We start from the raw sequence: 25,302 nt of genomic DNA, 5'->3' as shown, positions 1-25,302 counted from the left end.
GTCGAGCCACTGGAGCAGAGTGGCTGACAAGAGGCAGCCAGACAGGAACAAGTCCTGGACTTGGTGGTGGCAGGAAGCCCCACTGCAACCCCACAGAAGGGCTGCTGCTCTCCACTGAAGGCCTGGAGTCAAGTTCCTTCTCAGATGACATTTTTTTATGCATGATCGTCTGGCTATCAGACAAGGAGATCGTGCTGTGAAATGAAGGATGCTGAGCTTTTGAGAGCAGCATCTGGGTGTGAATCCAGGCTCTGACACTCACCAACTGTGTAACCTCGGGCAAGTCACTAAGCCTCTCTGAGCCCCCTCAGTTTACCTATCTGTAAAATGGGACTAATAATGCTTGTGTCACAGGGGATAGGGAGAGGATTAAATGGCATAGCAGGCAACTGATAATTTAAGAAGGGAAAAACAGAATCTGAGAATGTTCTAGCTAGCAGAGCCCTGAGAGATCTGGGAGGGAAAATGAGGCCCACAGGGAGTCAGCCACTAACCTTGGGTGGAAGAGAAAGGCAGGTGCTTATGATTTATCCTTCCTGCTTTGGTTTTGCCACCTTTTCCTCTGCCTCCCAGTCTCCTTCCCACAGGAGCTCTTTGTCCTGGTGTGGAGAGTGGAACCGAGGAAGGGGAGGGGGAAGAAGCGGGTGACCCGTCTCTGAGCCCCTCGTCACACTCAGAGGCTGGATCACATGGGTTTTCCCACGGCTTTTGCCGGGGGTGGTCGATGCTTTTGCTGGTCAGAGATGGCGCCAGATGCTGGCGTTGCTACGCCTGAGCTGGTCCCTCACGTCTCATGTCTGTTCCCCTCTGTTCATGGGGGCCAAACGTCCACCGCGATGGCTGTTGGGAGGACTAAAGGCCGTGCACTCAGAGCCTCCCGTGCGGGGCACTGGCCCTGATCACGCCGTCCTCTCCCTCACACCTCACACCCACCCAGAGGCACCAGCTCCTGCCCTCCACCCACCACCTATTGCTCAGCCTCTGAGCCTTCAGTGTGGGCGGCCGTGTGTCTGGGCCAAGAGCCCAGAGAGGGTCAGTGCCTGAGTGAGAACTTCATCCGGGCCCAGCAGTTGAACCAACGTCCCACCCAGAGCCCTCCATTCACGGGAGGGGTGGAGGGGGTACACAGTAGGACTAAGTCTATGGCGGAGGCCCTTGGGAAGACTGGAGGGGTCCCCCCTGCTGACCCAGTCCTCCTTTCCTGCCTCTCACCCCTCTCCCACCTCCCATCCCTCCTTCCTATTCCCAACAGGGGTCAAAGTTCTCTATCCTGGTGCCCTCCCAGGTGGTCCAAGGTCCTATCACTTTCTCTCCCTCCTTCCTGCCCCAGGCTCCGCAAGTGAGGAATTCTCCCGCCTCGCTCCCTGTAATGCTATACCGCTAATAAGATTTAAACATACCTCCCTCTTACAGCATCGATTCATAGCACTGATTTACTGTCGCTTCTCGGCTGCTACAAAACGGATGCAAGGGCCGCAACCTTAATCTCTATCCATCTCCTCACTGCTGGGGAATAACTGCTAATTAATACCTTTCTGCTTCCCGATGCCTGCCAGCTTTGAGGGCCATCGATACTCTGTGGGCTCCCTGCCACCCGGCCACTCACCTCCCCACTCGCTTGGGGCTCCAGCCCCGGGCCAGAGGCACCCTGGAGGTCCAAGGTGGAACAAGAGAAGGTGGGCTTTTCCCCTCTCTTGGTCCTCCCACTGGACACGCAACACAGATAGACACAGCGAGCCAGCAAGAGGCAGAGCCTAATGCAGAAGGAACCGAGTCAGACCTCGGTTCAAATCCCAGCTCTTAGTCACACCGGCTCTGAGATTTTCACCTCTGAGTCCCAGGCTCCTTGTCTGCAACATGGAGAACGCCACAGGACCCACCTCCTAGGGATGTGCAAGAACTAAAGGAGAACAGGTCAAGAATGTACCGAACACCGTCCCTGGCCTCCTGCTTCCTTGGGACCTTTGTCCCAGGCCTGGAGGGGGTGCCGTCACCATGGGCCAGCTGAGTTCACAGCACTGGTGTCAGGGAATGGCAGGTGGTCATTCCTAATGCTGGGGAGCAGGGTCCAGGGAAGACCCCATCAGAAGAAGTTAGCTACAGACATGCAGCCCGGTCAGGAGACGCCAATGCCGGAGCTCAGTGAGACTTTCCCTGCTTCTTTTCTTCTCCCTTTTCAGCTCAAAAGGCACCTCCTCCAAGAAGCCTTCCTGGACCACGCAACCTAGAGAAGCTGCTCTGTCCCTAAGCCCCGCGTTCTCCTCACAATATGGCATCATCCAGAGTTAGACTATTTACCTATGTGTTTATTTCTGCCTCGTCCACCAGGATGTCAGTCCCATGAGGCCTAAGCTCTTGACTGTCCCATTCACATCGTCTCCCTGGGCACGTAGTAGGAGATCAAAAAGTATCTGACGAATGAATAACAAGTTCTCCATTAGTATTAGCTAATAATAACGACGATGATGATGATAAGCAAGGTTATCACTTCCCTCTCCCCTCAGATGAAGAGCTGATTAAATGCCCTCTCTCCTTTAGTGGGGGATCCTGTTAAAAAAACCATTGCTGGGCTTCCCTGGTGGCGCAGTGGTTGAGAATTTGCCTGCCAATGCAGGGGACACGGGTTCGAGCCCTGGTCTGGGGAGATTCCACATGCCGCGGAGCAACTAAGCCCGTGAGCCACAACTACTGAGCCTGCGCGTCTGGAGCCTGTGCTCCGCAACAAGAGAGGCCACGACAGTGAGAGGCCCGCGCACCGTGATGAAGAGTGGCCCCCACTTGCCACAACTAGAGAAAGCCCTCGCACAGAAACGAAGACCCAACACAGCCATAAATAAATAAATAAATAAATAAAATTAAAAAAAAAAAAACCATTGCTACTGTGTATTCAGTGTCTACTACGTGTCAGTTGAGAAACTGAGGCTCAGAGCAGTTACACGCCCCGCCCCAGATGACACATCTAGCGGGTGACTCAGCTGCCATTCAGAACGAGATGGGCCACGCATTCTAAGCACTCTGCCCGGCCCCCTGATGGGGCACAGCACGTCTCACCAGGAGGGAAAGGGAGAGCTGCTTCTCTACCAAAAATATCTGGATGCCAGTATTTTCCTCCCGGAAGCCTGACAGCCTGCTGAGAGCAAGGCATTCCCTCTGGTCGCTGGTGGCTATAACATGACCAGCCTGGGGAGGAAAGTCAGCCGGATCTTGGATGTGCACGGTCGCACAGAGAGGGTCAAGAACGCAGGACCAGGTGCATCTAACTTTGGACTCGCTCCTCCACCTCTCTGAACCAATTCCCTCTAGGGGTAGCTGCAGAACCAGATGGGGTTAGGGATGTGTGAACACACAGAATGATCATTCTCAATCCCCAAGTCTGCCTTTACCTGCGGGACAGCCGGGCTGGGGGCCCCGCTCTGTGAGGGAAGGAGGTGGCAGTGGGGTGGCAGCCGTCTGCCTCCCCTGGCAGTGAGAGGTGGTGGTGGGGAGGGAGAGGAAGCCCCAGGACTGGGCCTGGCAGATGTGCCAGCAGAAGCCAGCACGGGTGCTTTTAATAAAACATAACGAAGCGTGGGATCATAAAATATTTCATCTAATTCCAGGCTCCCATGGGGGTGGGGTAGACCAGTTGGGCTGGCAAAGGAGAAAGGTTTATAGGGGGTACCCTGAGGCTGTCTGGGGGTCGGGGCAGGCACAAGCTGGGGGGGGCAACAGCACCCAAGCCTCTGGGCCAGGGCCGGGGTGGGCGTGGGGCTTTCTCACAGGCCTCCCTTCCAGCTTGGAAAGAGGCAGAAATCAGAGGCTTTTCTCCCAGAAATGGTCCACTCCTGCTGGGGACCTCGTACAAGCCACTGGCCCCTCTGGGCCTCAGTTTCCCCGTACGTAGCATGAAACGAGGGTTGAATTTAACAGAAAAACGCTAGAACCTCTTCTAGCCCTGAAGAGGTCGATACTTCCTCCCCATCATGCAATCCACTCATTTTCAAATTCCTTCATTCAGAGTAAAGCTGAAGGAGAAGCCAGTCTGGAAAAGAGGCAAAGCAGAGCTCCTGGCTCGATTTGGGGAAAAGGGCCCCCTTAACCATTACCTTGACTCACATTCTGGCTGCCCAAAGTGGTATGGGGGGTACCTCCATGGGAAACTGGGGTTCCAAGGAGCACAGTTTGAAAACCATGGGTCTGCCAAATCCTGCCTAAACTCCCCCATCTCCAAGGCCCAGCTCATGTCTCAGAACTTCACTGGAGGCCTCCCTGATCATGAAACTCCCCTGGTCACTACCAAACATATCCCAGCTCTCACCATCCTAACATTCACAGTGGCCAGTGATTATGCTTCTTTACTTGTTTGCAGCCAGGGTTGCACAGGGTCTGAGGCATAGCAGATGCTCAATGATAGGGCCCCTCCCTGACCCCACACATCTACACTTGGCCAGCACACTTACCAGGCCCTATTCTTCTTCATAGCAGTTATTACTTCCTCTTGTTATATATTCATGTATGTACTCTGGAAGGTAAGCTCCAGGAGGGCAGGCTTTATCTTTATCTGTTTCTATTCACCACCATATCTGTAGTGCCTAGCACACTATCTGGAACGTGGTAAGTGTCCAGTTTGTCAGATGAATGAAAGGATGGGTGAATGGATGGATGGATGGATGGATAGATAGATGGATATATGGCCAAAAAATATATGGCCAAAGAAAGAAGGAATGAATTCTCCCTTTCTTCCCTGAGTGGGTATGAGTCTGCCAGGCATAATAGGTTCATTCAGAGCTCAAAATGTCTTTGACATGAATCTCCAAGGAAGCTATAAGCACTGGAAAGGCAACTCTATCCTTCTTCCAGATCCCACAGCATCCACACGGGCTCTTATCAGTTCCATAAACACTTACTGATGCCTGCTCTGTGCCAGAACTACACCAGGTACAGGAAGCATGGAGATGAGTTACAAATGGCATCTGTGCCCCATGGTGCTGTGAACATAGTAGGTGCACAGAAAATGTTCGTTGAATAAATGATGCCTAAAGTGAGACCTGAATGATGAATAGGACTTAGTCCGAAGAAGGAGGTAGTTTCCAGCCAAGGGAATGACAAGTGCAAAGGCCCTGGGGCATCTAGGAGCACCAAGTCTTTAGTGCTGAGGTCCTATGTGGCAGGAGGGTTAGGCTTTTTGTCCAGATTCATGTCCTCCCAAGTGGTTCCCTGCAGGTAGCACCCAGTGCTCTTCCCAGAACTCTGTGCACAATAGGTCCCCTCTGAGGTCATGCTTTCTGGGGAATGAGAGGGAGGGGTGAAGAGCCATAGCCCCTCCCATTGCCGTGAACATCTCCCTGGTCACCTCCACACCCACCGAACCCCACACTCATCTGCTCAGACCCACACACTGCACTAATTTAACCACTGCAAATACCTCTTCTGTCTCCTTTCCAAGGGAAATAACGTTATTTAAGTAAAGCCCTTTAAATTTTCAAGAGCTGGGTTGGACTTCCCTGGTGGTGCAGTGGTTAAGAATCCGCCTGCCAGTGCAGGGGACACGGGTTCGAGCCCTGGTCCAGGCAGATCCCACATGCCGCAGAGCAACTAAGCCTGTGTGCCACAACTACTGAAGCCCGCGTGCCTAGAGCCTGTGCTCCGCAATAAGACAAGCCACCACAATGAGAAGCCCGCGCACCACAACGAAGAGTAGTCCCCTCTCGCCGCAACTAGAGAAAGCCCGCACTCAGCAACAAAGACCCAACGCAGCCAAAAATAAATAAATGAATAAATAAATTTTAAAAAAATAATAAATTAAATAAATAAATAAAGAGCTGGGTTGTGTGCTCTCTGCGGGAGGCTTTTAGCAGCATGCTGGAAAGAAATAATAATAACGAGGCCAGAGGCAATAGAGCAGAGCTGAGCTGCCACCCAGTGACTGCCCAGGCAGGGGGCTCAGGGCCAGGTCCCGCTGCTGCTGGAGCCCCTGACCCCCTCCCCCAGAGGCACGTAGGAGCAGGATGGGAGGTCCAGAGAGCCCCAGAATCACAAAAGGTCAAGTTGGAAGGGATCTCTGGCAGAGAAGCAAGAAGGCAGAGAGGACAGCAAGCAGTTAAAGCGTGAGACATCCTACGTGCAAAGCTCAACCACTTAGTAGCTGTGCAAACCTGAGCAAGTGGCTTAACCTCTCTGATGATATAGGACTTTCCGCAACACCTCAGTGGATTAGTCATCCCCTCTTCTTATGTTCCCATAAGGACTTGGTAGCTACTTCAATTTTAGAATTTTCAATATTATTCCATAATTTATTTGTTCGCCTGCCTATCTGCCCCAGGAGACCGTGGACTCCCTGAAGACAGGCACTGGGTCTCATTTGCACCTTAGTGCCAGCCCTGGCGCAGGGCGCGACTCAGAGCAGGTGCTCAGTAAACAGCTGCTGAATGGAACTGAAATGAGGCCCGAGTTTGTGCTCCAAGGAAATGAGTGGCTATGGGAGCACCCTCACCACAGACAGCTGCTCTCAGCAATACCGCCCGGAGGCAGGATGCTTCATCCCGAAGGTGGGAATTCGGAGGCATCAAATATGTCTTAAAGGAAGTATTTTGGACCTAGACGACAGTACTCGCCTTCCCAATCTTATTATCCATCCAAGAATCTTAGAACTGGGTCCTCCAGACTCACTCCTTTGTTTTATGGACCTAAGGCTCCGAGGAGTGGGGGAGGGTAAGCGAGTGATGGTGCAAGTTGATGGAGGAGTTGAAATCAGATCCAAGGCTGGTGTCCTTTCTACCGAACCGATGTTTTCTATGGTCGCTTGCAGGATGAGGCCAAGTGGCACAGAGAAGTTTTTTTAAAAATTCAAATGGTCACATGTTTAATATGAATTAAGAAAAAATATGTCTACTCAGTACAACAAGCTTATACATTATTCCTTTGTAAAATACAAATGAAAATAGAGGGAATCAGTTTAAATTTGATTTTAAGAAAATCATGATGTAAGAAATAACCTGGGTGGGATGTAGATAAAGTCATGAAGGAGGGGACTGAAGTTTGGCAATCTCTGCACTGTGCCCCAGGGCATGGTTCAGAGCTGGTGACCAGAAAGCACCACTCTACCACCCAGAGACATGAGCATGGCGGGCAACAAAAGCTCCCCCTGAGACCCAGGCCTGGGCCAAGGAGTGGCCCGACAGCACTATGATGGGTGTCCCGCAGCCCGCACATAGGGCAGGTCCAGCCTGCAGGACACGGTCCCATATTCAACTAGAAACGAGTCTCATCTAAGTTAATGTGAACAGTCAGGTAGATGGAAAGGCGGCTGAACAAAGGAATGTCCCCTCCACCAACTTGGACACTGAGACCCGAGGGTGCTGTTGGAGTTCTTCCTAAGGAATATTGACCTCCAGTGAGCGATCGACACCCCCCTCCAAAGGAGCACACTGTCACTGAGTCAGTAGGCAGGGCTGAGACCGACCTGCAGGGGGACAGGGCTGTAGCAGGGCTGGGGGAAGATGGCAGTGTCGACAGACGGCATGCGGGCAAGGGGCAGAGGGGCACTCTGTCTTGCCCAGAGCACTTCAGAGAATAAATAAGCCAGGGAAGAAATTGCCGCTGGTATTTGTCACAGCTATTTCAGCAAAGCACCGAATGTATAAGCGTCTAGAATTTCAACTGGCAAAATTAGTCCTCATCAAAGTCAATTTGAACAGTCAAGGTAGATGGAAAAAAGAACCGGACAAAGGAAAATAGAGGGACACGAGGACAGTCCCCTGAGCCAACTGAGAAGCTGGGAACCAAAGGGGCTGTTGGTGGCAGTTTTCCCAGGAAACAGTTACTCCATTTAGAAGCCAGCCACCCCCCACCCCCAGACTCCAGCGACTTGCTGAGAAGGTCCCTCTAAATGTAAAATTGGCACTCTCAGCTTTCAGATGAAGGATAAAGGTCTGATAATCCAAAGGGCTAACTTACTCACTGTTAACTCCCTTCTACCCCACCTGCAAGGGAGGAAGCAGCATCTGGCAAGAAGAGCTAAGACTTGGAGAGCACCTGCCTTTCCCCTTGGGAGGAAGGAACTCTGAGCCCGTTCATGATGGATGTGGACCAGACTGCACATGGTAAGAGCCGGTGGGGATGGCAGGAAAGATTACCTAAATGGATCTAAGAAGAAAGAACCTCTCTGTGGGAAATGGGGTGGAAAATAGACTGGGGAACGAGGCATCAGTGTGCCCTGGGGTGGAGTAATCAATCGGTGCGATGGACCAGGGGACAGGGACGTGTAGGGACATTGAAGAGTCTTGAGCAGAGATAACACATCACAACGGTCAATACCAGCAGTGGAGGGTGCAGGCGTTTCCTCTCTGCAAACTGCAACGTCCTCCCAAAGTTACCTGTCCCTTCAAGCTCACGTGCCCCTGAAAGGCCAGTTCCACGTTCGTAAAGCCCCGTACTCATATGCTACATTTTGGCTCAGGAAGATCTAGCATCTAGCACAGGATGCGGCATAAGGGCAGGCATTTTATTACCGTGATTGTTATTAATATAAGTAGTGACCAATTATTTATTAGCATCACACGTCGTCTCTTTCCATCATCTTAGCAACTCTGTTGGGTATGCAGTGCAAACTCCATTTTCTAGACAGGGAAACTGAGGCTTAGCTTGGCAGGATGGTGTCATAGCTCTGCTGTTTGCTCCCCAGCTCACTCTTTTCCCTTCTCCACCCGTTCTGTGCCTGGGAGCCCAATTGCATGCGCTTCCAAGTGAGTTTGGTCAATGGGCAGCATCAGCCAGAGACCCAAAGGCAGGAGGAGGATGAAATTGAGGTATTTCTTCCTCCAGCTCCCTGCCAGGTCCCCAAGAGTTGGCTGCATCCCTCTACCCTGAGCCACAGTCCTGCACGCAGCCCTCTTCACACAGCCCTCTCTCCAGTTGCTACAGGTGGTAGTAACTCCCCACTGTTCCTGGCCCCAAGGGCTGCCCTCCCTAAACCCTAAAGCCAGTAGTCCCTTTAATAAGCCCTTCACGGACCCCCCCCCAGGTTGAGCTTGGTGTTTCCTGCTGGAATCTGGTTGGTATGGAGAGAAAGAAAGTGTCCCCAAATTACAGAGCTTACAAACAGTGGCGCTGAAACCCCAGCCCTACTCTGCTTCCAAAGCCCATGTCATTCCATCCGAACTGCGGTTTCTCAGTCACAGACATTCACACCCGCAGCTGCCCGGACTGGCCACATCTGCACGCCACCTGTTCCACTATGCACTTAACATTTTTCTTTATCTTGACTCATTTTTTTTTTACTTAAATAAGCCATTTTAAAAAGAGAGAGAGAATTTAAATCACTGCCCCAAATGGCCAACCAGTCTCGCTTGCCTTAAACAGAGGATGACTGAAAAAGAACTATAATGAAAACAAAACACTGTTATTAAAACTTTTACTCCCTCTGGCTCGCTGCAGGCACGTTGCCCCGCACCTGTTTTTGTTGCAAAGAGAGATTAGCAAGCGAGGGGGCGTTAAAGACATGATGGCATCAGCCTGAGGCTTTTTCCTTGGCACAACTAGGAGGACAGCATGAGAAAGGAACAGGGAAGACCCCGCCTCTCTGTGATTCCTTGGTATTTATTGCCCGTGGGGAGGCCCCACCTAAAGAGGAACATCGCCCTAGACCTGCACTGTCCAATAGAGCTTTCCACAGTGATGGAGACGTCTTACCCACAGCTGTGTTGCCCAATACAGGAGCCACCAGCCACCTGTGGCTATTGAGCCCATGAAATGTGGCTGGTGTGGCTAAAGAACTGAATTCTGTTTAATTCGGTTAAATAAAAGCCGAGACACCTTGTTGAGTTTTAATGTAAATGTCAGTTGTCACACACAGCTCCATGTTGAACACAGCTCTGGACTGTAAGCCCCATGAGGGCAAGAACTCGCCTATTCATTCTCCTCTGGATTTCTAGAACAGCACGGTGCTTGATTGCCAGGAGCATTCAATTAATTCTCGATGCACCAGTGGATGAATCAGTAAATGAGTGAATGAATGAACTGTACTGCTTCTTGCAACGAGAAACTGCTCTGCATTCAGACTGTCCTGGGAACCACTAGCTCTTCCTGGTTAAGTAACTCTATTCCTCCCCACCCGGTTGCTTGCCTCTCTCCTCCCACCAAGCTCCTCAGTGGGGAGGCAGGCTTAGGAATTCGACTTCCAACGATGCCTCTTCCTCTCCAAGCTGAGCTCAGGTCCACTTCTCTGCTGCCACCGAGCAAACAAAGAAGCTTTTGTGATGCGGTTGTTTTGCTGCCCCCATCTCACTCCCTCCGCCCCTGCCTGGGATATTAGGTGCTTGGTGACAATTAGCAAGGCATCACCTGCTTCCGTAGAACCAGGCACCTGGCCTTGGGTTACGGTATGGCCTGAATACCCACTTGACAAAATCCTGCGCACTCCGGCACTGAGCACCAGCTCTCAATGCGGACGCCACACACCCTCTGGCCATGCCAGCCTCTGTCTTCACCTTGCCAGGGCATCTGAGCCCCTGCGTTGCCCCCTCCCCATGCCCAGCCCTGCACGATGGCAGGGCAGCTGGTGATGGACGCCTTCCTTTGGGGCAGCATTAAGGAGCTGGGAGGAAGAGATGGTGCCCGGGAGATAATGGAGGCGCCAGTGATTGGTGACAAACAGCCCCGCTGGAGGAGCGCTGAGTGCCTCTGCAGAAAGAGAAACAAAAGGGCAAAGGGAACAGCTTGGCAAAGGAACAAAAAAACCCAAAAGCTCAGCTGCCTCTCTCCCTGCTGACTCCCAAGCTGCTCCTGTGATGTATGAGACTGGGGGTTGCTCTCTGCTGGAGTGCCGCCAAGATCCCCACCCAAGTCTGGGGCCCCCTGATGCTCCCCACGCAAGGCTCTTAGGTGGTGGGTCTGCCTGACTGAGCCCTGGGATGGCCCCCAGGACCTCGAGGGTGAAGACCTGCACCCCACTCCACCCCCCCACACACACACACACACATCACGCACAGTGTGGGCGCCAACGGGAAAGTCACTCTCTTCTGGCCTCAGTTTTCTCAGCTTTAAAATGGGGGAAAGGATATAGTGCATTTAACTTCCCAGCTCCCTCCTGGCCCCAATACTCTGTAATTCTAAACCTGAGGACTCGCTCCCTGTGGAAAATCTACAATGTACCCCTCCTCCTGGGCACTGGGGCTTAGTAAACACTTCTTCCTCTTCAGACTTGGGGGCATTCCAAACGTCATTATAACAGCAGCAGCTACTTTTCCCACACCTGCTGTGTGCTAGGTACCCTGCATACAGACCCCTCGTGTTATGTGAATTCCCCCTTCCCAGCAGCCCCACCCCACGAAGCCACCGTGACGAGTCGCGTGTTCAGTTGGAGACATCAAGGCTGAAAGCAACAAAGAGGTTATCAGAGTTCACACACTGGATAAGTGGTGGAGATGGGGTCTGAACTCAGGCCAGACCCCAGAACCCATGCCCCCTGGGGATCTATATGCCTCTCCCCAGGAGAAGCTACCCCCATCACACTTGGTTCAGGCCGAAGCTGGAACAGCTCCATTCCAGGCGGGGGCCTGGTTTTCCCTCCTTGCCAGATCTGGACACTGTGGGAGAGGTGGGTAGCGTCCAAATAATGGCATTTCTGCCACGAGGCCATTGTCTCTTTGGGCACCCCAGAGCAATCATTTATAACACAATGGCGTTCCAAAGAGTTTCCGGCTTCAGGTGGCCCAGAAAAGTCAAATTAATCTTCCTAGAGCCCTGCTCTGGGAATGTCACTCCTCTCTCTTCAGCTGCCCCCCGTAGCCCCCAGGCTCAAATCCAGACCCCTCGCCCTGGCGAGCAGGCCCTGGCCAACAGCTTCAGCCTCATTCCCCGCTTCTCAGTGAGCACCGGATGCTCAAGTGAGGCCAGCTGCCTCTCTGTCTCCCGTCCTCACACAGACTGACGGTGTCCTCATTCCCCTCTCCAGGCCTTCGCACATGCTGTTCTCTGGCCTGGGATTCCCTGCTTACCTCCCAAGATGGCTTCAATCCCTCAGAGCCTTCCTGGGCCACTCCCTTTAGCTTCCAAGGATTTATTCTTGGTGTCCTTGTATTGGCCATTTATTATACATAATCTTTTATTGTTCTCAAATGAGCCCGTGCTGTGTGGGGTGGCCAACGAGCCAAAACTCCTTAAGGGAGGTCTCCGCCAATCCAGAATGAGGTTGGCACAGCTGCTCAATTAACAGGAGTGACTGGGTCCCTTGACTTGACTCCAAAGTCAGCTTCCAGGGGAGGGAGAAGAAAGCGCGAGCTTACTGAGCCTCTCAGAGCGACCCCATGGCCAGCTGACCCCATCCTGAAGGTCAGGAGGAAGGGAGGGGTCAAGACTGAGGGCTAGTTGCATGCCAGGGGCTTTCATGTATTCATCTCATTTATCGCCACAACACCCTCTATTTTCAAAAGATGGGGAAACCATGACTCAGTGAGGTAGTGACTTACCCAAGTACACACTCTGCTAGGAAGTGGCCGGGCTAGGCTTTGAACCCATTTCACATGAAAACCAAAGTATATTAATTACCACCAGGTGGCTGTTCCACAGAGACGGTGATTGAGGAAGGATGGGCAGGCCCACCGGCGTGCTGGTAAATGTTTAACAGCTAGCTCTGGGCTGGGGAGAGCTCTGATCTGCAGTGTTTGCTCATTCCATGGTATAAATACTCCCGCCCTGGTCAATTTCAAGCCACCAATAAGGTAAACTCAGAGCTGGGGAGAGATATGTAAATCAATGCCCGGGTGTGAATCCAGCTCTGTCCCTCACTAGCAGTGGGACTTCAGGCAAATCACACGCTCTCTCTAAGCCTCATTCCTCATCTGTAAAATGAGGAGACTGTTATCTCCCAAATGGGAGTTTCTGGGAGGATTTAACATGACTTTGTGTGAACATGGCTAGCACGGGGCTTAGCACATAATAGTTGCCCCTTCCTTCCTTCCTTCCTTCCTTCTTTCCTTCCTCCCCCTCCTTCCTTCCTTCCTTCCCTCCTTCCCCAAACCCTGCACCCATCACCAAACAAGGAGAACCCAGTAGGAACAGGAAGCCCTTTAGTCTTCCCTCCACCTTCTACTGTTGGCTCATCCCCCAGACGCCAGCAGTGATGCCAGTTTGAGTGATGGTGGTCAGAGCTGGACAATGGGCACATTCTCACACCAGAAAGGACTTCCAGAGGTGATTGAGCAGGGCCAGGAAACAGGCCCCGGGCTCAGTGTCTGGACCAAACCCCAGACTCCGGGGAGACATCATTCATTCATCAGTCAGTCATTCATTCAACAAACACATCTTGAAGATCTGCTCAGAGCCAGGCCTTGTGCCAGAGCCAGTGGTGCAGGGATGCCTGCCCTCAAGGGCTCTCTGTTCAATGGGGAGACCAACCGATGACCATTTCCAGCCCCAGAGGAGGGTTGTTTTAACAGCATGTTGCCAAAGTGCTGCTGGCAGCACTCACAGGGGACACCTGAGTCAGCAGGGGTAGGGGGGTTGTGGAGGGCAAGAAGTGGGTGAGCAGAGACTTGGAGGGAGGTGTACGGGGAGTCAGGGGCTGTGCTGGCTGATGGCAGATGTCTGCTCTCTGAGCCAAGAAAGGGCAGAAGTGGGGGAGGAGGTGGAGGACATGAAGCTAAGGCCAGAAACCTCTGAGCAGGCCAAGTCTGTGGGGCAGAGAGGTGGCGGCTCTGGTCTCCAGGCCGTGTGACTCCATCAGCAACCTCCCCTGTGGACTGGGGATATAATACCCAACTGGGCAGCCGTGGAGGAGGGAGGAGGTCACATCAGCAAAATGGCTACACCAGCACTCAGCTCACAGGGCAAGCTTTCTGGTCTGTTTACTGGCCTGTGAGCTCATGGGGAGCTGACCTGTCTCATTCCAAAAACCTAGGGTGGGGTGAATGAAACAGCGCAACGGGTTGGGGAGGGAAGGAAGGCTGGGCGTGCAGCCACAAAATCCAGATTCCGGTCCAGACACTTCCTACCACCATCTTTTCATCTCCCTGAGGCTCAGTTTCCCTGGCCTATTCAGTGGATACAAGAGTAGCCTCCTTCACGTCTGATGTGAGAACTAAATGGAAGGACAGGGGTGGAAGCATCTCGTCAACGCTCAAGTACCACCAGCAGGTAGAGGGTTAGGATGTCTGGAGTCAGAGTCTCCATCACTTTTGATTATCTGAGAGTCTTCAAGAAAGACAGAATGTAGTTCCAGGAGCAGAAATTTACCAACAGGAAGTTCACCTGTGAATCCAGCCTAAATTTTACACGCCATAAGCCTTTGCATACACTTTTCTGTAGAAAGCCACACACCCAACACCTCTCCACGTACCCCAGCAGCAGGACGCACATGTCTAAAGGCCAAAGGTGCTTTTTTTTTTTTAATTAATTAATTTATTTATTTATTTTTGGCTGTGTTGGGTCTTCGTTTCTGTGTGAGGGCTTTCTCTAGTTGTGGCAAGCAGGGGCCACTCTTCATCGCGGTGCGCGGGCCTCTCACCATCGCGGCCTCTCTTGTTGGGAGCACAGACTCCAGACGCGCAGGGTCAGTAGTTGTGGCACATGGGCTCAGTAGTTGTGGCGCACAGGCTTAGTTGCTCCGCGGCATGTGGGATCTTCCCAGACCAGGGCTCGAACCCGTGTCCCCTGCATTGGCAGGCGGACTTTCAACCACTGCGCCACCAGGGAAGTCCCAAAGATGCTTTATTCATCCAAACAACCCACCGTGAGCGGGTTGTTGGGGAGCATCCACCATGTGTTTTGTGGGGAAGAGTCAACAGTGAGCAGAACCAGACAGGGTCCCTGCCTTCATGGAGCTTCTAGTCTACTAGGGTAGGGGATGGGAGGGTCATAGTGAGACTGGTTCTATCCCTGAATTTCACTGGGAGAAACAACTTGGGTCTTGGGTCTTGACTGCACCCAGTGTGGGTGTGGATGGGGGACAACGCGTCAAGCCTCCAGGGAAAGTCAGGGAGCAGGCGGGGGAATCAGTCACCCCCAGGCAGCAGGCCGTGAACCATCCTCCAGGAGTTACCAAGAGTGGCTAATCAGCAACTCTAAGGCTCATCATGCCTAGGGAGGGTATCAAGTGGAGTCCTTCTCTTATAAGAGGCAGAAATCAACTCCAGACAACTCAAGCCAAAAACGGCAACTGGTGGAACATTATGGGGAATTCATGGAACACAAGGACAAACTGGAGGCCGGTACTGGGAGGACCCCTGCTGCTTGAGCTGGAGCAGCTCTGACGTAACCGTGGTGAATACTGGTAACAGTCATCTGAGCCCACAGGATTAAGCCAAGAGCTTTGTATGTCATGATTCGTTCCATCCTGTCAACACCCTGGGAGGAAGGTCCCAGCATTATTAGCCCTGGGGAAACCAGAAAAGTACAGCGTCTTGGGGGCCCCCATTGATAAGGGGGACTTTCCAGTAGTTCTCTGTCTTCCTCTGTTCAATATTCAGCTTCCAGGGAGACTTTGTCAGATGGGCTCATCTTGGGGGTGACTTAGCTGATTGTGCCACCTACCAAGATGGCGTGCAATTAGTAGGGTGGTGAATAATTCCCCAAAGCAAATCTGACGTGCTGCCGGGAGAAGTAGGAATGGCTGGTGGACACGCCAAACGCCAGATTCCTTTCCTGGGTGTCACAATGTCCTTTCCTGCTCCTTTGGGCTGCTACTCTCTAAACCTCTAGCTCCGTACATAATGTATTTATTTGCTCCATCCATGGAATCTTGGCCAATAGGTCTCGGTGATCACGAGCCCCCTCTGCCACCGGACCTCACTGCAAGTGTAAAGGTGGGTTCCAGGATCTCACCCACCTGGTTCCTTCCCAGGAACTTCATCCTGAAGACAGACACCTCTTAGGAATTAATGTCCCATGTTTCACCTCCACCGACATTTATCGTTTAAAGCGGGGGCGCTTTGCACCCTCTTGCATATGGTAGAAGCTGCTGCATTCCTCCTTCCAGCGAAGAAAAAATAAATCCTTTCTCCTCTCCTCCAGGAGCAGCAGTGTCTTTGGATTGCTTCAGACCTGGGTTTGAAACTCCTGGTTCTTCCACTTAAAAAAGATTCTGAGCCTCATTTATTATTTAAGAAAGAAAAGAAAGGAAGGAAGGGGGGAGGGAGAGAAAGAGAGAGGTATCTTGGGCCTCTTGTCCTCACCTGCAAAACATGGCTAACGATACCGCCTCATGGATTGTTTAGAGCATTTAATGCATAAAGAACGTCTAACAGGTGCGTGATAAATGGGAGCTATCAGTAATATCACTCTTCTTTCTCCCAGTCTTCAACTAGACTCAAGAAAGACAGCCTTGAGTTGAGCTGGTCCCACCACACACAGTCTGACCTCCAGTTCTTTGCTCACACGGGTCTCCCTCCCTGGCACATTAGCCCTTGGCTTATTAATGTTCTCCCTTTGCTTCAAGGTCTAGTTCAAGTTCTCCCTCCTCTCTGAAGCATTCCCTTTATACCCCCCAAGTAATCACTCTTCCCCCCGAGAACCTCCTGTAGGGGACGTCAATCCACTTGGCATCTAGCAGGTATCAACAAATTTCCACCTGGATTGTCATTCATCTTTATGGGTACATGCCCGACCTCTCGCCCCACTGGAATGACGGTCACCATCATAGGTCTTTCTCTTTTCAGATGTGCCCTGCCCACAACAGATGCCCATTCATTCTCTTGATGATGACAAGGGCTTTCAGGGACACCCCGTCTCCCATCTGTACAGATGAACATACTGGATAATTTTATCTCACTGGGATTTGGGAAAGAGTAAGGCATCCAGACTGGGCATTGGACACACTACAACTGTCTGTGTGGCTGGAGCCGAGGAAGTGACTGAGATCCCTTCTCACCAGGAGACAGCAGAGCACAGAGGGAAAGAGACAGTCCTGGGTCTGAATCTCAGCTTGCCACTTACTGACTGGGTGGCCGTGGACAAGTCACTTAACCTCTCTGAGCCTCAGCTTCCTCAACTGGAAAATCACTTTAACTCTCAGGGTGGTTATTAAACAACACAAGAAGAACAAAGCACACGGCACAATGCTGGCACATAGAGCTCAGTCAGGGCTAAATACATGAGTTTCAAGTGGCCTGGGGATGGAGCAGAGGTGGACTGCGTGGCAAGTCAGGTCAGACGCCTCCATGGATCCCAGGAAAGCCAGTTAACAGAACTAACCAGCCTCCTCTTTGTTTGGCTCTTTGGTCTCCGGCTTGGCAGTCACCACTGCTATAACCCAGAAAGCCGAGCAAATCACTTAATCTCCTCCACCGCCCCTCCCCCGCCGCCCCTCCCTCCAACCGTAGCAAGGTTCGGGTCTGGGTGAGACAGATGTTCCGAAAAGCTGGGGTAGCCAGGCCAATCTAAGGCATCACTGGTACCTTGCCAGCCCTTGCCCACACGCCCTGTCCAAGGAACACTGGAAGGAAGAGGGAGCCTGGCGCTGGACCAGGCGGGACCCGGAAGGCGCCAGTACTCATGCCATTAACAAATCTTAAAACTCTGGGCCTCAGTTTCCTAATCTGTGAAAAGAAGAGCTTCAACCCATCTTGCAATGCGCGAGGACTGTGCAGCAGTTAGCACGTGCTGGCCACACTGCAGCTGACCCATGTAATACTGGCTATTGAAAAAAAACAAAAACCCAGCTATGATACAAGGAGAGGAGCAATGTTAGATTGTTTACGGGGACTTCTGCGAAAAGATCGTTCGATGCCGGGTCTCAGTACCCGCTTCTACCAGGGCAGCTGTCCTTTTGTGCCTATCACCTTGTCCAAGGCAACAGGTTTAGGGGGTGGTAATCAGTTCCTACACTAAAAGGGTTCTCCTGATAAAAATTAGAAGTTTCAGAATCAATGAAGTAAGTGATCTCGGAGGTCGCTTTCAGCTCTAACATCCCCTGCACTTAAAAAGCAAAAACCAATTCAACCTCTCAGGAAAAACTCCAGTTTGCATCTTGGGTGGAAAGGGAGTGGGGTTTATTGCTGGCGGAGGGGCCAGTCTGGGGGCGGGGCGGCAAGGGGAGCAGGGGCGGAGCAGCCTGACCCCCGCAGGGCCCTTCACTCCCCCGCCAGGGGCTGAGAGGGAGCCCGGCGGGGCCTGAGCCCCGCCCCGCGCCCCCGGCGTCGGGTGGAGATGGTGAGGGAGCCTAAGTCCGTAAAGTTTTCACGCCAGCTTGCGCACGCACAGCCCCCCACCCCGCGCAGTCTCGATGCTGCGGCTTCCTCGGCCCAGCCGAGTCCGCCCCCGCATCCCACCCACCCGCTGACACGCGGCTGCCAAGAGAGAACCGGAAGGGCCTCTGGCTGGGGCCTTTGGCGCGCCCTAACTCGGCCTGCCCAACGCTACCCTTCGCGGAGACTTTCCCACGGCCGAAAGAGGCAGGTCCATGAACCACTCTCTTCCCCGCGCCCCCAGTGCCCGGTGCCCTCTCTCTCCCGGGCCACCGCCCAGGCACGAGTGCATGACTGCCTTCCCAGAAGTGCCCAGGCCAGGTAGAATGAATGGGACCTGAGGAGTTAAAAACCAAGTGGGTTTCTCCTCTTGGAGAGTCAGATACTGGGGAGCGGGAGCAGGGGCAGGAACTCCCAGCCCAGCCGGTCCTGTGTGCAGCCGACTGCTTTCTCCTCCCAATGCACAGACCCACCTCTGCACAAAGTGGAGCTCCTTTGCTCTGCGGCCCGTAGGAACAGAACCAGCGAGGGCGCACTGGCCGTGCCTCTCCCTAGTAGTGACCGCCATCGCCCCCCACAGGGCAGGCGTGTTTCTGAATACCTGCCCTGGACTCTACCCTCCCCGCCCTCCGAAGCAGCCCCTGGCAGGTGGTCCGGCACAGCCAACTGCCAGGTGCACGGCTCTCGGTCACGTCCGGGAAGGGCGCCCTCCCCCGGCAAGCCGGCCTGTTGCATCTCCTACAGACGCTTCTCGTACTCCCACCCCTTGGTGGGCACGGATTTGGAGCGGGTAAGGAGGGATCCCACTCTCGAGCACTCTCATCTCTGCAGGGAAGGGAGGGGTCCCCGGCCGCCCAGGACCCCTGCGCGCGCCCCACGCTCGGAAAGTTTCCCATCTGCGAGCCGGATCAGCGCTCTTCCCTCACCCTGAGCAGCGGAGCTCAGAGGCCATGCCGGCTCCCCCCGGCCCAGAGACGCTCACCCCTGGCGCCCGATCCCCCAGCCTCCAGCAAGTTCCAGAGGCGGGCGAGGGGAGTGGAGGCGCCAAGACGCCGGCTCAGCTCTCCGCAGCCCCGCAGCCCGAAGAACGCTGCTCGCGGGTTCTGGGGGAAATCGCAGGGTGGGGTCCTGACGGAGCGGGGTTTCCCACCAAAGCCTTTCCCATCAGTCGCCATCCTCACCCCTGCCGCGTCTCTCTGGTTCTGCGCATTCCGGGGGAAAGGGGTGCTCCCCTCCTGCCCCCAACCATCCCCGCTCCCTTCAATGTCCAGGTGAGGGCTCCAGGTGCCTTTCAACAAAGCCCACTGCCCTCTCCGTTGCGCTGGAACCGGACACCACCCCCTCCCCGACCCCATATAACCTTTCCCTCTAGAGGCATCCGAGGGAGGGAGCCGTCACCGCAAAGTTGGGGGGAGATTTTCATCCACTTTGGAAAGTCTGTTGTTCCAAGGGTAGGGGGACAAAGTTACAGGGCTTGCATTACTTCTGGTTTACACCAGCCCCTCCCCGCTCTCTGCCAGCAGGACCACCATTCAGGCTCGAATTCTGCAGCTTCTCCCATCAGCAGACCAAGCACTCTTCAAGGACCTCGGGGTAGAGGGGGTGCGGTTATTTTAGGGGGACACCCCTTCCTGGAAGGCACTCCCAGAGTTTGGCTAAGCACCTCCCGGTGGGGCAGGGCACACACACGGCAGAGGACGGAGATGGTTCCCCCACCTTCATCACCCAGTTGGGCTAGGGACTGAGGCCCTTCTGGTCACAATGGCTACGTTTTGGCACCCCGCATCCTCCTCCCCCTCCGCGGCAGAGCCAGGATGTAACTCCAGACGGGCTGGTTCTGGGCATCCAGGTTTGGTACTAGGCTTAGGGTGGAATCGCGGACGCGCACCCTCTAGTCTCCGCGCCCACGGCGCTTTGCCGGTCCAGCCTCCCTCCCGCCCGGCTCGTAGCGAATGTGTTGGCTCTCTGCCCGAAAGGTGCCGGGGTCGCCAGGTTGGACTGCCGCGTCACTTAAGACCCACCAGGCGGCGGCGCCGGGCTGGAAGCATCGAGGCTTCGGCGAACCCTGGACCCTGCAGCTGCGGAGGCACCAATCACTCTATCTAGGGACCTCCTTCCAATGGGTTCAGCCCAGCCGGGACCAAGTCCATGCGGGACGCACACACACCGCTGCTCACACCTTCTCAGCCCGCGGATGCGTCCATGCCTCCCTCCACACTAGAACCACACACTCCACTGCACGCACACACACTCCTGGCCCACGAAGCAACACAACCCCCGCATGCCTGCACCTCCACACATCCCAGAGACGTACACTCCGGCTCAAGTGTCACATTCCCACCTCCTATGCACACACGCCCCGTGCCCCCCCCAACAGAAATACAGCCACTCCCTGTCACACATCCCTAAAGGGACCCATACACTTGGGACACGCGTGCAACACACCTTACACGCTCATCCACCCTGTAACACGCTCACACACACGATGACACAAGCTCACACACTTCACACCCTCACCGAGAAGCTGGCACCCGCTCACACCCCCAAACACTGGCTCACACGCTTTCTCACACACACACCTTCTCTGTGTAACTGACACAGACACTCAAACACCCCTCCAGACACTCGCTCGCTCACACACCATCACACACACTCACATCTCCAAATGCACTCCGGCACCCTCTCCACACACAGCTCCCTCCCGGACACCCTCACACACAGACGCAACAAAGACACACGCTCACACACACGCGCGCACACACACCCTGGCACAGACCCACGAGCGCTCTCTTCGAAGGAGACATCCTCCCTCCCTCGTCTAGCAGATCACCTCTGCAGACCCCCACGCCGGGAGCGGGGCTCGGACCCGGAGCCTCTCCGGAGCGACCCTGGCCCGCGCCCTCCGCCAGCTGCCCGCCCCCGCGCGCATCCCCAGCCGGGGCTCCGGCCCGCGCCCGCGCACTCACCGCGCGCCAGGTCCAGGATCGCTGGGAGCAGCAGGCAGACGCAGCCGCGGAGGCTCGGGGCGGCTCGCATGGTGCCCGGCAGCTGGCGGCAGCGGCGAGGCGGCGGCGGAGGCGGCGGCGGCGGGGCCCCTCGCCATGGGCTCAGGCGCGCTCCTGCCTCCGGCCGCCGGCCGAGACAGTGGCGGGCAGCACGGGGCGCCGTGGGGGCGCCCCCATGCCGTCGCGGCTGGGCCGCCCGGGCGCCGGGCTCGACTCGGCTCGGCCTCTGCCGGGCGCCGCGACCCTCGCGCTCGGGGCGACCTCCGGGCGCGCCGCAGCTCCCGGCCCCTCGGCTCCGCGCGGTGTCCACGGAAGCCCGGAGTCGGATCGGCGGCAGCGCCGGAGTTTGGAGCCGAATCGCGCTCTCTCCGCCTCGCGCTCGCCTCTCCCGGCTGCGCGAGCGCCCCCCTCCCCTCGCCCTCCCTCCGTCCCTCCCCCTCTCCCCGCCCTCCGCCCTCCGCCCTCCGCCCTCCGCTCGCAGCTCTCTCCGCTGTATTATACAGACTTTTCTTTAATCCTTTCTGCGCTGTTCGGTTCTCGTCTGCTAAGCCGATTTATTGCAGGGAGAAGGAGAGCCTCCCCCACCCCTCCCCCTCCTCGCGGTCTTCCACCCCTCCCCCCTCCCCCCGCCTCTCTTCCCCCCAGGTTCCCCTCCTCACTCACAACTCGCTTGCAGCGCGTAGCTCGGTAACCCTCCCCCAGCTGACCGAGCGCCCCTGCCCTCCAGACCAAGCGCCATCTGATCCCGCCCCACCTAATCCCATCCCTGGGACACCCTCCCCTGCGCGCCGACCCCCAGCCTGGTGGAGGGAGGCAGCCTCCCCCTCGAAAGCGAGGCCATCCGTGGAGCCCAACAGGCAGGGTGTGGCCCGGGAGCAGTGGTCTTACCCCCTGTTAAGGACTAGGGGCATCAGTGTTCTGAAACTTCCCAAATTGTGGCTGCCCTCCCCCAGGCACACATGGAAATGGGATATGTTTTGTTCTTTCTTCCAAGAATAGCCACATTCTTGGACCCAGCCAGAAATGGGTAAGGAACTGGGTGTTTCCTTCTGGCAGAGACCACAGTTTCACCTTTTTGGCAGACCTGATTCCTTTTCTCCCTGGGCCTGAGGATCGGGGTTTGGGACTTGTGTCATATCTTTATCTCCCCACCGACACACACACACGCACACACACACATCAACCATTGAGCCTCAGGTCTGGCTGTGAGCCCTGGGAGGGGAGAGGTACTCCAGCCCTTGGAGTGGTCAGGGGTGAGGTTAGATGGGGAAGTTCAGAGCATGGAATTTCACTCCATGGCATTCTAAGGAGAATTCCCAGCTTCTCTATCTCTGCCAGGTTGCTGCGTCAGGCTGTCACTCTGTTTACCTAAATGGACAATGGGTACAAAGCCAGTTCCATCTCCAGCAGCCCTTTGAAGGGGTGTAGGGGGTGGAGTGGGCAGTGGGTGGCTACTAGGCTGTCTCTTGGTCAGCCTTGTGCAGAGATGCCCCATGGCAGGGAGCTGGTCCCGCCAAATGCCCTCTCCAAGCCTCACCACATCACTTCCCGAGGCTGCCCTGCTGCAGCTCATGCCCGCCCGCCCCAGGGAAGAAGCGATTTGCATTTACGAAGTCTGAAAGCATACATTCACCTGACAGGCTTTAGAATGATCCTCTCAGTAAAATAATAATAATGATCATAATAAACCCTTATAAATAGGTGTTTGATTACAGTTTGTCCCTACGTGGTTTTTTTTTTTTTTTTTTTTTTTGAATCAGACTAATTGGCTGCCAGGCTGATTGGGCTGGATATGGCGTGAACACTGGAGTCTTAGACCCTTTCTTCTCCCTTTCCTGGCTGTTCTTTGCTCCCTCTTACCCCCACCCACCTAGGTCCACCCTTCTCCAAGTTGCTGAGGGTCAGCTTGAGGTCACCTCTCCCCCACACCTTCTTTTTGGGCTGCCCCAGCCGTGCCATGGGACACAGTCCCTGACTGCCTCTTCTCTGCCCCTCCCCCTCCCCATCTCTGGCCCAGAACAAAGCCGACAGAACCCAAATCCATCGCAGGTGCTAAGCCCTCTGTGCAAGGGCCTTCCCTGCTGGGAAGCAGCATCCAGCTGGGAAGACCCTCACGTTGGTCTGAGTTCCTCAGGTAAATGCCAGGCACCCCTGTACGGGCATTCCTGCTCTGTAAGCCCAGCTGCAAATCAGAGTGCAGCGAGGCAGCTGGACAGGCAACAGTTCGCCAGGTGAAATCCTGCATATGTGAGGCTTACTGTCTGTACTCACTGTAGCCCGGCTGTTACCCAGGAGAGCCAGGGATCAGGTGGGATTCCAGGGCCTTTCTTGGTGACACATCCTCCTAGTCTGGGTCCATACCACCAGATGGGAAAGAGACCCCTGCAGGGAGCACCGGAAAGGCAACAGCCAATCAGTCACCTCCATTATTCCAGCTGCACATGACACCTGGCAAGAGGCTAGCAAGGAGGAAAGGAGGCCTGATATCAAGAAGAGGTTTCTTCCTAGGGCCAAGGATTGGGCTGGGGAGTGGGGTGGGGGATTGCAGACCTCAGTTAACCCTCCTTCACCCCAAGACATACGAATCTCTCTTTTAATATCACCCCGTATTATAATTATTAGTCCTCCTAGCCAGTGCCTGGCACATAGTAGGCCCTCAATAAATAATTGTTGGGAGAATGAATGAATGAATGAGAGCAGGGCACTTTGTGGTATCCGCTCCATTCCTCAGCTCCTAGCACAAGGCTGGCACCTGGCAGGTGCTAGCATGCATCCTGTGGCCGTGAACCTTTTCAGAGAATAAACAGCCCCCTAGATCATATGTTCAGAGAGAGGACAATCCTGCCCAGGTGCACACTGGTTTCCCCAAAGTGGCTCAGCTGCAAAGTGCATGTTTGTTACCATATGGTGATTGTTCTTAGTAATACTGCTACCTCTACACAGCCTCTCCTGGGGGCACACGCTCCTCCAGCTCCTGTTTCACAAAACACAGCTTTGGAGGCTTTTCTCTTGCTCCAGAGAAAGGTATATCCGCAGCATTGAGAGGCATGGTTAGCAGAGGGCACAAGGTGACCTAGCCAAGGGAAAAGTCACTCAGGGCAGCCACAGGCTTTTAATTTGCTTAACGTCTCTCCGCGCCTGTCTCCTAATGTATCAGCTGCCAGCAGTGGGGCATCCATTCTGCAGTCCTGGCACTGAGACCCATGAGTCATGGAGGGACATGCCTCTTCCTGGGGCACCGGCTGAGTGGGAGCCCTGGACCTCCCCGTGGCTGATGGCTGGAGGTGTGGCGTCTGCCCGCAGCCTCCCTCTGTCCATGGTGCTGAGCTAGGATCGCCCAACAGAGGGCACTACAGCACAAAGCAAATTTCTCTTCTCCTTACCCTAGGGAACAACCCCAGAGGTCGAAGGGGCCCTGGGGTCCTCTGTGACCTCTAGTTTGTTTATTCCCAAGCGAGCGAAAGGGTATGGCATAGTATTACCTCCCACAGCCTGGCTTCCAAACGGATGGGTTCTGTTGGTTGGGGTAGGACCTCCTATGGGGTTGGATAATGATGCTAAGAGTAGTAAGCCTTTGTGAAAGTGCTTCTCCTATGCCAGGCGCTGATCAAATACAAAATGTGAATAAAATCAGTGAATCTTCACAATAGTGTATGGTGTGAGTATTATCATTATTCCTATTTTACAGATGAGAAAACTGAGGCACAGAGAGGCTAAGCAACTTGCCCAGTACAACACAGTAATAGGGCCAGATTTAAACCCACAAAAAGTGCAGAGCCAGAGGTCTTAAATACCCTTCCAGGCCAAGATACACACATGCATACAGGCACACACATGCCCTGGAAGCCAGTATTTCAATGGGAAATGAGTTAAAAACAAAATTTTCATAAGCCCAGTGTGCTCCACCTCTCTCATCTCATTTAATTCTCATAAGAACCCCCTGTGGCAGCTTTATCTAAGCCCAATTTACAGATAAGTAAACTGAGTCTAAGAGAAGTGAAAAAAATTACCCAAAGTGACAAAGGTAGAGGAATGTTGTATTCTGAGGACAGGAACCTAGTGTGGGCTTTCCCCAGGCTCTGTCCCAGAGAGCCACACATTCTCTCTCTCTCCCTCACACACACACACACACACACACA

The 25,302-nt window shown here is 54.3% G+C and overlaps 1 protein-coding gene across 3 annotated transcripts in view; it reads right to left on the bottom strand.

Annotated features, from left to right (window-relative positions):
• Positions 1 to 21,289, bottom strand: part of IGSF21 (immunoglobin superfamily member 21) — a 248,190-nt gene extending 226,901 nt beyond the window's left edge. For all 3 annotated transcript variants that reach the window (XM_059914883.1, XM_059914866.1, XM_059914875.1), the window contains exon 1: positions 21,125 to 21,289. In XM_059914883.1, coding sequence (XP_059770866.1) covers positions 21,125 to 21,194 — 70 coding nt within the window. In that variant the 5' untranslated portion in view covers positions 21,195 to 21,289. The remainder of the gene's footprint in view (positions 1 to 21,124) is intronic.
• Between the last annotated feature and the right edge of the window lie 4,013 nt (positions 21,290 to 25,302).

The sequence above is a fragment of the Balaenoptera ricei genome, chromosome 1 (genome assembly GCF_028023285.1).
Source record: "Balaenoptera ricei isolate mBalRic1 chromosome 1, mBalRic1.hap2, whole genome shotgun sequence".
In the NCBI taxonomy this organism is placed as follows: domain Eukaryota; kingdom Metazoa; phylum Chordata; class Mammalia; order Artiodactyla; family Balaenopteridae; genus Balaenoptera; species Balaenoptera ricei.
This window is presented reverse-complemented; position numbering and strand designations above follow the sequence as displayed.